Source organism: Myxocyprinus asiaticus, chromosome 3, assembly GCF_019703515.2.
Source record: "Myxocyprinus asiaticus isolate MX2 ecotype Aquarium Trade chromosome 3, UBuf_Myxa_2, whole genome shotgun sequence".
Lineage (NCBI taxonomy): Eukaryota > Metazoa > Chordata > Actinopteri > Cypriniformes > Catostomidae > Myxocyprinus > Myxocyprinus asiaticus.
Genome location: NC_059346.1, coordinates 53262703 through 53275072, shown reverse-complemented (window position 1 = coordinate 53275072; position 12370 = coordinate 53262703). Strand labels below are relative to the sequence as shown.

The 12370-nt window shown below is 36.8% G+C and overlaps 1 protein-coding gene across 2 annotated transcripts; it reads right to left on the bottom strand.

Moving 5' to 3' along the window:
- Window positions 1-368: 368 nt before the first annotated feature.
- Window positions 369-8979, bottom strand: LOC127428824 (T-box transcription factor TBX2b-like). 2 transcript variants are annotated; one of them, XM_051677443.1, is made up of 7 exons: window positions 8223-8979; window positions 7397-7664; window positions 6361-6507; window positions 5599-5675; window positions 5285-5463; window positions 3371-3978; window positions 369-1722 (listed from the first exon to the last, which is right to left on the bottom strand). In XM_051677443.1, exons 1-7 carry the CDS (start codon window positions 8579-8581, stop codon window positions 1288-1290), a joined length of 2073 nt encoding a protein of 690 aa, XP_051533403.1. In that variant the 5' UTR covers window positions 8582-8979; the 3' UTR covers window positions 369-1287. The 2 variants fall into 2 exon arrangements, with proteins under 2 accessions (XP_051533403.1, XP_051533411.1); XM_051677451.1 differs by having other exon boundaries at window positions 5285-5451; window positions 8223-8978.
- Window positions 8980-12370: the final 3391 nt, after the last annotated feature.

Below are 12370 nucleotides of genomic sequence, written 5' to 3'. Positions count from 1 at the left end.
GAGAGAGAGAGAGAGAGAGAGGCAGATTTCTTTTTTTTTTTTTTTTTTTTTAGAAAATACGATCATTGTTATACATGGCCTGTTCTGCCATTTACAGAAAATGCTTGCACAAATGCTTGCAACCTACAAGGAAAAGTTGCAAGAAAAATGTCACACGAAAGAACCAGGTTTAAAATATCAGGTCCGATTTAGAACCAAAATCCAAATATCAAAATACTGACAGCCAACTATTTTGAATTTAAATCTACCTAATAGTTGTATTCTAGAAATGTTTTTTTCCTGCCCATGCATTTAGTGTTGGCTATGCATATTTACTAGAAAAACTATACAGAAAAAGAGATGAAGTAATACAAAGGAATAATGAACACTTTCGTTTTATTGAAATTTAGAGAATGCAACAAAATCGTCCATTTACCCGAAAATCCAGCACCGATGTGTTTAAATAGATCTCATAAAAGAAACTACACAATGACCTTCTCAATGCAAGATTAGAAAGAAACCTGAGTTTTCCCTGCCTATGGACAACCGCTGTGTTCAAATTAAGAAGTGAAATAGCCTTGAAATGTATTTGATTTGTAGTTGCTTCTCCTTCATGTAGATTTGGCAGGATATCGCAAACATCCAAACACATTCCGTATCCTGCTCTCAAGCGCTAGATAATGTTCCTATGCTCATAGTTGTAAATGGGAAAAATATAGAAATGTAACAAATTGAGACCTAATAGTATTTACACATCAATATACAGTTTTGAATAAATTAAAATCCGTCTCCTTCAATGCATTCTCCTTATTTACACACGTCTTTTACATTTATTATTATAAATAATAATAATAAAAAAAAAATAAAAAAAAAACAACAGGTCCCAGACACAAGAAACTTAATCGTCGGCCAAACTCAGATGTTGTTAGAGACTGTTAACAGTCGTTTTTCAGAAATATACAACGACAATTTTGGTCCCAAAGGGTTTTGGATGAACGCCTAGCTACATGATAACCCGGGTCGAATAACGAACAGTCCATAGATGAAATACTGCGCCTTTATTTTTTTTCTAAATTTAAATTAGGTCCTCACATTTGTCTGTCATTCGCCGCCAGCATGCCTTGTACCAGATCCGGGTGAAAAAAGGGTAACATGCATTTTTCCTTGAAATCCAGGTATGGGGCCCGTGATATTTTAGGCCTACTTGATAAGCGATGTCGCAATGTCCGAGCCATCACTTCATAACATTTTTAAGCAAAATTATGTAATTAGAAAGAGTCAACAGGTGTGTTATATAACATCATGGGGTCACTTTGGTGAATCGCTTCCGGGGGACATTTCCCTTTGTTTTTCCAATCCACTGACCAGTCTCTGTATATTCTGCAGTTCGTTAACAGAATCCTTCACTGAAGATTTTGTAGATCCCGTATTTTGGCTGCTGCCGGTTTTATGGCTTTGGTGCTCAGATATGGGACTGCTCTCCCTGCTGCCTGATTTCGATGACTCTGACTCCGCATTCAGTGTGCTTGTTAAGCCGGTTGTAAGCAGACCGGAGCCCTGGGGAATAGACACCGGTATCTGATAGGGGCTGAATCGCAATCGTGGCCTCGTGCAGTTGAGAAAGGGGTTCCTGCTGAGGGAGGACGCGGCCGGGAGAGCAGAAGCTGCTGCTGCAGCCGCCGCCGCCGCCATGTATGTGTACGGGTATGGTAGCAGTCCCCCGAATGGTTGCATGGAGATACCCTAAATGCAAAACAATAAGCTATTTTAATTCATAATCAGACCAACAAGGGGAAATAAAACTGGCTTGATAATAAATACAAATATAGTCATCACATTGTTGCCTATTATGTTGATGTAACCTAAGAGTAGTCTGTTGAGAGAAACATAATCGAAATGCACATATGTTAACTAGGGGTAATGCTTGATACAATAATTTGAATGTTCTCTGTCAATATCCTAGCCTGTGTTTAGGCATGATTCCAAATTCAGCTTGTTAAACAGTTCTGACAGAAATAATTTGTGAAGTGATAGGAGACAGTTTGACATTTTGAAGTTATGACACAGAATGTTAAACTTGTTCAAACTTAAGAGTTTGATGAGGTTCAGAAGCTACTTTATGAATCACTTTAATCTTAGGTAATCTCAGAGGTGTTGAAAGGAAGGCTAGGCTATACAAATACTTGTTACTAAGTAAATTTCTTTGCATGTTTGTACTTTACTCAAATATAAGATTTCTGATGACTTCACTCAGGGCCGTAGCTAGTGGGGTTAAAGGTGGTAACAATTCTAGGATCCCACATCAAATTCTAAACCGTATTTTCTAATAGGAAAGGGACCCAGAGCAATAAACATTTAGGGGTCCCTGAATACCTTGCTATGGCCCTGACTTCACTACATGTTGAAGTAAAAATGAATACTTTTACAAAAAAAAAAAAAAAATACATAAATAAATAATAATAATAATAATAATAATAATAATAATATATATATATATATATATATATATATATATATATATATATATATATATATATATATATTTGAGTCGAATCTTTTCCTTAATTCGATTCTTTAGAATCTGTACAAATTGGTTAAAAAGCGATCTGAACGATTCATTTTGCGAATCGATTCGCGAATCTGAATCTAAGTTAAATGGAACCGTGGACAGCGTGTGTTGTGTCTACACTCGGGAATCTAAAAGATAATAGAATGCTCATGCACATTATAATCTGAGTTTTTTGGCTATACATTTTTTTTTTTTTTTTTTTTGGGAAACACTGCCTTAACGTTTGTTCAGGCCTCCCGCCTTTCCTGGAGAACTGTTTATATGTGTAATATTTCAACCCGATCTCATGAAAAGTCATACATATTTTAGGAGCTGACTATTTCGTATGGCAATTTCGTTAGTTCCGCGCACGAGGAGTTAAGGACATACTTATTAATATTATGCCCTTACCCAAACCCGTCATCTAAACCTAACCGATCAGTAGAGTGTGTAAACATGATAGGAATCTGTTTTAGCCAAATTTGGAAAAGTCGTATGAATCCTTACGATTTTGCAGTGAGAGTGTGTTGAATATTTAGCAGTTCTTAAGTGAATAAAATATGGTTACCATTTAAATTGAACAAAGGTATCAGTTGTATGAATCAACAATGGCCAGCTCTGCCATTATTTATGCCATTTACTTGTACTTTTGATACTTAACTGTATTTAATATCAGCTACTTTAATACTTGAGTCAGTTTTTATAAAAGTATTTGGGCACTGTATACAACTCTGGGGATGCTTTATTAAATGCGGAGATGCATGTGTGAAGGTGTCGGCAAATATTTAGAAACTAGGTTTGAAATACATTTAAGATAATGCATATCATAAACAGTCATCATACCTGAGATGCAAGCATATGTTGTGATAAGTGGAATGGGAAAGGAGTTGGTGAACTGGTAGTCTGAGATGAGAGGCCGCCATTCTCTAGTCCACTTGCTCCAGACATTGAGGCTAACAAGTGTCCCATGCCCATGGTTGAGAAAGCACTAGGAGCCATAGCAAACTGCCCAGGGTGAAATAATATGGGTTGTCCTGTACTCAGTGGGTTAAAGAAATGTTGATTCTGTAAACCAGAGAAGGCTAGACTTTGCAAGTGACCTGTACTAAAATGCGATGGGCTCTCTGTTTGAACCATCAGAGGGGAAAAGCCATCTTTGACTGTGCTTAGGCCTACACAGTCTCCATCCTTTTTGGAGGTATCTGATTCTTTCAAATCCTTGCTGTCCAGCTTGTCCTTTTCCAGGTTTGGGATACTGAAGACAGAGTCATTCTCTTTCCTTGAATCTGAAAAGTCCCCTTTCTTTTCCAGGTTAGATCTGTCCTTGACTCTGTCCTCACAACGGGGGCTGAATGGTGATGGTGGTCCCTGGCTTGGACTACTAACTCTGATTGACCTGTCATCATGTTGGTCAAGTTCGTCGTGGTCACTTTCATTGCAGTTTTTGTCATCTGGAAAACAGAAATATATTAGCCACATTAGTTTTCTTTTCTTTTGATAAAACAGAAAAGCAAAGCAACTGTCCCTGTTATGAGTTTACATTGTTATTTCCACTCTTTTACAAATAACACATCACTCACTATGGTTAAATGGGGATGAATGTAATGGGCTGTTTCCTTCCTATGTGCCAGAATTCAACCATGGCACAGTGTGACTTTTGCTTTTACAAAACGTTGGGGATTTGTGAAGTTTGAAGGAAAAATAATAAATTCTTAATTAATTGTAATGGCTTTCAGATGAAAATCTTCCATCATCTAATTTTTGTAAATACATGTAACTTGACAATTTCTAATTTAACCTGATGATCTATAAATATATTTTACTGGCACAACTGATAATCTAATTTTTGATTGGACTGGTCTCACAAATTGCACTGCAGTAATGCAGTTAAAATAGCAAGAAGTCCGAAAATAGCCAAGGTGATGTAACAGTAAAAAAAAATACAAATACAAATATTTGCTTATGCCATGAACACTCCACAGATAATAAAGAAAATTGCAAACAGATAAGTTGTTGATTCCTGTTGCAACTCCCCCAGCAGACTTCATACTAATCATTCTGTCGAATTAGTTACAAAATGTAATATTTTGCTTCAGCTAAATTTGAAGACAAAATAATGGGCTTTCAAATTAAATAAATGCATCTTTTTGCTCCAAAACATGCACAATAAATTGCCACTGGTCAAAGTTTAAGCGAGATCTCTTCCCTTACGCTACAACAGTCTATTAAATACAACAGTTTGGCAAAATGCATGATAATGCTTGAAAAATAAAGTTGTGTCATTTTCTAGTATAGACAGTACCTTCTTATTAGCTTTAAAAAAAAATCATTTTAGCCTATAATCGTTTAGATGCATATATAGAGAGAGAGAGAGAGATAACAGTTATGAATCTCAAATCATACAGCAAAGCTATGGCTATGGATATTAATTGGATATGTAATTAATTGCACATGTAATGAGAGGGATTCCTTTCGTGTCGAACCAGTAATGAAACTCAGGGTTTCATTTTAAATAAACGATTTACTTCAAACATGCAACATTTTCCATTGTTTAAGTAGACCCTACGGAGCTGCATAGTGCACATTCGTAGGCTATAATCTATCAAATTGCAAGCGAATTATGTATGATGTATATTATAATACAGATCCATATGCACGGGTCTGAATGCTATGTTTTTTTTTAGTCTTATTGGAGTTGTCACAACTATTACAAATGTATAGAAAATTGTAAATGGCCTTATAATACATATGTTTTACCTCTGGATCTGTTGAACTTATGTGGACTTGATACTGGTCCAGTCGGTGAGTGGACTGAGCCCCTCCCAGCAGTTTGTTCACAGGATGAGTCGTCCGAATCTTCTCCATCTCTATCGGCTTTGCATTGATCATCATACAAGCGCATCGACGGCAGAGCTAACTGTTTTCTGAAAACCAATCTGAAATTAGTTTAATGTCAAATCGATCACTGACATAACCACAGATTTACTAAATCAACTATAAATGAGTAAATAACTGTAATCCCTTAGTTTAAAATGTAGGTACAACGTTTACACATAATAGGCTATCCCTACCTTTTTTCTCTTCTTCCATTCCCCGTGTCCCTAAATCCTTTTGCGAATGGATTATGGTCGATTTTTAGTTGTGTGATCTAAGAAAAGAGTGAAATTATTATTATTATTATTATTACATTTAAAACGTAATTGAAACATTCAAATAAACATTTTAAATGTGATCTCGCTCGGGGTATTTCAAATGAATAGTCTATAAGTCTAAAATTATTCTGGAACTAATTAGTGGTTTGACCCGAATGATCCCAAGTAACTCTTGGGTCAATGATCGATGTCGACATGGCCTTATAAACAGTACTTTTTATTCGTTTTATAAATTGCATTTAATTCAATTCAAGTTTACAATTAAGCTGCTAAATCATAACACTTTTGTTTGTTTAACCGAACCAATTGTGGCACGTGGTGTAGTGCAGTTTCACACCGAAGATGGCCATTTTACGTTTTATTTGTTACATTATTTACGGGTCACTTGATTGTTGAGCATATCGTTTTGCTAAATGGATCTCGAGTTATAGTATTCAGTGGCCTTTATCGATTTTGATTGGCCTGTAAACTTATTTGACCACCAGACTTCGTATACTGTCATTCCAATTATAATCAACTCTATTCACGAAGAATAAGAAAAAGAAGGAGAACATAGGAGATGTGTAAGGTAAGATAAACACACCTTCTTCCCTTTCTCAACGTATGATTAACAACAACAATGCATTAAATAAAATGATGGCTTATTCAACTCTGTGTTTAATTTGCTCTACTGTAACTTACCTTGTCATTTTGATATGCAGTGACAGCAATAAAATCCGTCTCAGGGAAAACATACGTCCTGAAAGTGCTATATGGGAGTTTCAGAATATCGTTGGCTCTAACGATATGAAACCTGGGCTGATACTTGTGCATTGAGTTTAGAATGGTCTGAAAGGTAGAAAACAGTCATTCTGTTAATGCTCCGTACTGTCAACAAGATAGCTAACAGAATCGCAGTGGTAACAATTTTGAATAAACCTGTACAATAAAAATGGCTAAGATTTCTGATGTTAAATTCTAATTTTTCCATACATCCTGGCAAAAATATTGTGGGGGTTTATGAGAGCAGTAGGCCTTCACCAGTCTTCTACTCTAATTATAAAAGTAGCTTATATCCCATAATAGTTTGTAATATTTTATTTACAAAAGCCAATTATATTACAGTAAAAAAAAAAAAAAAAAAAAAATTCTAAATTGCCATTTGGCTGTTTTGCATTTTGTTTTAAATAGTGTCATAGCCTATAGACTGGGCAGAAAAAAAAAAAGAAAAGAAAAAAAGAAAGAAAAGAAGAAAATATATATATATATATCTTTGGCTCACACGGTCGATCATGGGACATGTTTTGCCCTGTGGCATTTAATGTAAAGGAAACTGCTCTCCGGAACTTTCATGCTTCATTTAGGCAACAAACACTGAAAACCCTTTAGGAATCTAATGACTGCACATTCCCCCCACTGTAGCTGAAAAAGTGGCCAACAACACCACTCTCATTAAAAAAGGGGGAAAAGAGGCGCACAAACTGTTTGGCATTTCGAAATCGGCTTTACTTCTTAATCACCTCGATAACTTTATTTTAATCCTTTATTTACTTTATAACTGCCTCCTTTCCATACCATAGGCCTCCTACCACTGTATGAAAATAACATTTAGCAAAAAAAAAAAAAAAAAACAAAAAAAAAAAAAAAACAACAACTTGTTATTTCTATAACAAAACTACATTTAGGCTACATACAGACGTTTGCACAGCAGAATTAAATGAAACATAATGTAACTTACAAATCCATGTTTATCCGATATATTGTTGGTCAGTTTCAGTTTATTGAATGCAACAGGCTTTGCCATCCACTGTTCACCCGTGGCCGGGCTATCCGGGTGAATGTACATTCGTTTGGGCATCTCCGGATCGGCCTTTCCTGCGACCATCCATCGAGAGTTGTGAAATTTGTACCGACAGTCATCTGCCGCGACAATATCCATCAAAAGTATATACTTGGCTTTTTTGTCCAGGCCGTTCACGCGCACTTTAAAAGGAGGAAACATTCTCCTGTGGACGGAACAGATATCAAAACATGGGTCTGGGGCCGATTTCTTTCATAAAAATATTTATTTGACATTTTAAAAGAAATTAATTATAAGGAGACATAGTTTAGCTTTAAGGTTAAGGTCATATTGACACAAATAAATATCATTTTCCTGTCTACTCGTTTGGTATAGGCTCTATCACATTCGTGCAAATACAATATCCTCGTAAAACTGGTTACGGATATTTCACGAGGATATTTTCAGTCGAAGGATACCTTAATCTAATGCGATAACATACCAATTATTTTCTTATAAATTAATGACATAGTAAACCGTAGCCCTTTTTTGTTATGTACGCTGTGTCCCTCATATAGCGCAATCTCATTAAGACACATTAACTACACACACACACACACACACACACACACACACACACACACACACACACACACATATATATATAATTTTCCATTATGAAATATAGGCTACAAAACTTGTTCAGAGTGCACATAAGTAACTGCATAAACATTACCAAGTTTATGTTCTACGAAAAAATATAAATAATATGTGATCAAATTACCTTCCAGATTTAGTGATGACCATTTCGGTTCCGATTTTATGGAACTGATCCCAAAGCTCCTTAGCTTCTAATGTAACTTTAGGATCGTCTTCAACGTCCTCTTCTGGCTCTAGACTCTTAAAAGAGCGGAGATGAGCAGCCTGATGGTGATGACCCAGCGCCGCGTGTAGTCCAGCCTCAGCCGCGCCTGAGAGCGCATGATCCGCCAGCGGTTTACTGAGACCCGGCGGTAAAGTGAGCGCTGGGAAAAACGAGGGTTGAGCCGCAGCAAGGAAAGCTGACATAGGGAAGTCTGCCGGCCTGTGCGAGTGAAAGGGGTGATAAGCCATGGCGTTCGCTGTGAAAACTGGATCTCTCATCGGTGCATCCAAAAAGCAAGATGAAAGTATAATATTCTGAAATAACAGCGCCTATAACTGGCGTAAGTCCGTGAACCACTCTTACAACTGATCGACAGAATGCTGGTTCACAGTAGTTGTAGAAGATTGGTAGGTCAATGTCACCCCCGTTTACGATTACCGGATTGCAGCTCAGCGATGATATCCTTCAAAAGAGCAACATTGATACTTCTGTGTAGATTTACAGTTGTCCTTCTGTCCAAGTCTAGAAACTAGAGCAGCTCCGGTAAAATGGATGCGAAAGTCGTGAGCACTGATGTGGAATTGGAAGGTTCTTCCCTGACCACTGTGTTACTGGGTCTGTCTTACATGTCCCGTCACACTGGATCCCAGCACTAATGAACCAAACCTTCTTGATTGCAGATTTTACGCATTCTGGACCAATTGTTGAGCTCCATAGGCGTGGTTTTGACAGCTCCAGCCAAGATCGTGAAGGGAGGAGGGTGTCTAGAAGGTGTCGGAAGTATTTGCAGTGAGAAAACATGTCAACAGAATAAAATATTAACCAATGACAGACTGCGGATCTGGAAATCCCACCCCCCAAACGCATTACCTAACAGAGGAACGGTTATCTGGCTGTGGTAGCCGGATGAGAGAGCGTTTTCCCCGGCTTGTGTGTTGAGTCCGGGTGCTCTCTTGATCTTAATGCAGCGATGTCGGAATTGGAAGAAACTTTGCAATTTACAAAAATCATTTTTATGTTATTTATGACTGACATATCTGCAATTTTATATGAAAGAAATTGTCTACGTTTTTAAGAAATAATGGCAATGCACACTGCACGCAAAGGCTAACAGCAGTTATATGCAACAACAATAAATAGCCTAAAAAGATTTGTCTTTACGAAGCATATACACTGATACAGGTGTGTTTTCCCCCCAAACTTGCACAGTTACTGAACAGTTCAACTGAAGTATAAACAGGGTATAGATGCATTAGAAGGCAAGAAAGAAAAAAAAGTGAAGAAATGCTACATTCTTCCCACGATCCATTTGATTTCGGCTAGAAGATTTGTCGGACTGCCTACATGAAGGAATAATACTGATCACGCAAAGTTTTTAAACCATTGCTATTTTCATAGCCCTGCAAGTATGTGGCTTACACATAGTTTTATCCGAACACTATCCCCAGCACACAAATCTGTGCACGATTAGGTCACGTTAAATCGGCCGACAGGGTACAGCAGAGTCACAATCTGAGCTTTAAAGCTCCATAAGCAGTCGTGTACCTTTAAGAGGCTCGTCAACAGATCCTTGATTAAGTGGGACTCCGTTTGTTAAAGAGCGCTTGGCGCCAGTCGGCTGGAGTCCCACAATAAGAACCTACCCCTGTCAATTCATATTTACCCCCAAATTCTCAAACAGCGTGCACCCATCCACTCAATGTTCCCTTAAGCGTGCAGGTTGAGAAAAACGCATATAACATGTTTTCCCGTTGTCAGCCAGTTTCCGCATTCAACAATTAATTTGACCCAGTATATAAAAGGTTCACTTCGTGTTTTTGAATCGATATTCAATTATACTTTGTACTTTGATAATTCTCGTATAGTAAAAACAATGAACAATTACATTCATCTCACACATTGTTATTTAGAGTTCCAGACACCAACACAATGTCAACAGGAAATGTATTTTATTCGTCCCATTCAATGAACCCTTTTCATTCTCCGAAATGCTGACTGTAGACCTGAGAAATGACTTCAGAGCACAAAACAACAGGACTGTCCTGAGAGGGAGACACAGGTTGCTGCTGAAATTATGTCAGATTTGGAAGAAGCTGCGGTGCAAGAAGCTTGAGGGCTATTTTAAATCATGCCTCCGGGTAAATCAACAGGATTTTCAGTCGAGGGTTTACGGAAAGATATCTCACAAAAGAAGACGGACATCAACGTTTTGCTTTGGATAATTCTGTACTATCGACATTAACAACCCACACATTCGTCTTTGGTAAGAACTTTAGCCTAGTTGTATTATGTGGGCAAGCTTCATGTTTCCAATGTTAAATAGAATAGCCTATAGTAGGAACGCAGGTGGATTCTGGCACTCTAAATTTTGCTGGGTTGAGTCTGCTGGGTCATTTTGTTGGGTTATTTTCACAGTGTTGGGTAGTTTTTAACCCAACTTTGCTGGGTTAATGGCTGAGTCATGTCACTGACAGTAAAATTCGCCATAGCCAACCCAAGTTATATATATTTATATATATATATATATTATCTTACAGCAAAATCTCTTTATACAGATTTTGCTGTTAAAAATAAATAAATAAATAAACATGTATGGGGTAAAATTAACCCAGCATATTGTCTATATGAGCTGACATGTTGGGTTGAATGCTGCTGGGTTAAAATGTGTAACCCAACTTTGCTGGGTTAGTTGAACCCAACCTGTGTTCTGTACAATATTTACCCAGCACTGGGTTGCCAATTGGGTTATTTTTAACCCAGCCAAATTTAGAGTGTGTTCAAACTGTAGACATAACAGATAACAGTATTTAATTGACTGTCGATTTAATTCTTACCTTTATTCTAAAAGTTTAAATCAGTGTTGAACTTTTATTGTACTATTTCTATTTTGTTATTATTATTATTATTATTATTATTATTATTATTATTATTTTATCAGTTATTAAAATGAAACTGAATACTTTGAGTTTATTGTTTAGGCTGTCTAAGGAAGTAAATATGCCCTACTCTTGCATAAAAGGGATTTTGGGAGAATTATTAGTTGTTTTATTAGTCAGTTTGCATTACGATAGCTAGGAATTTAATTTAGCAGTGTTACATGTAAGTGACAACATCAAATAAAATACATGAATTACCCACATACATTACATTTTCGTCTGGTCTAAGTATGTCAAGAAGATTTTGAGGATATATGTAAATCAAGTTCAAAATTGAAAGTATTGTCACCTCAAATCAGCAATATCCACCGTTAACTTCTGTTTATATAGGATATCTTGAATCTGAAGAGAGGATGCATAAACCCCACGTGAAGAAAGTTGACGATCTTAACATGTATATATTCACTGAGTTAATTATATAAACACAGATCGATGTACTGAGCTCCAACTCATTCATTTGTTCAAGTCAATTTACGCAGAATTCCCCACAATTGTCAATGCGGTTTTCAGGAGGTGTTATTATATGGCATGCTTTCAATCAAACGTTCACATGGATTAAATAAATAGCATATATGAAAAAAGTTATTGATCACATATTTCCAAATAGGTTATTCAGTTCTTCTCAAAAAGGTTTTGGAAGCCTATAAGCAATCAATTCGCAGCATCACCAAAAAATGCTTCTACGCTGTGGGCTATTTATCCCGTGGATCAAGTTCTTGGCGCCAGACCTGTCAAAGTTCTTCATATTTCTCCGGTCCAAGAACAGCCCAGAAGAACCCCTCCTTCATGCCCTCTCCTCTGTTTTCCTGCAGCGCTTCCGTAGCTAAAGGTGCATACTCTGCCGTCTTAAACAAATGATGTCAAATGTAGGCCTACATGTAAAATGATAGTTCTTCTTGTACGTTTTTCACAAAAGAGGACAATCTAGACTTTTAGTGACAACGCTATTTCTTGTTTTGCGTTGTGGTCATATATAGCCGTAAAGTGAAATTCACTTTAAAAGCATTCGTTTTTCTGAAAAAAAAAAAAAAAATAAATAAAAAAAAATAAAAAATAAAAAACAATAAAAAATAAATTCTATTTTTTTTTACACACCGATAAGAACCAAAGCGTCAGCTAGACTTTTCTAAA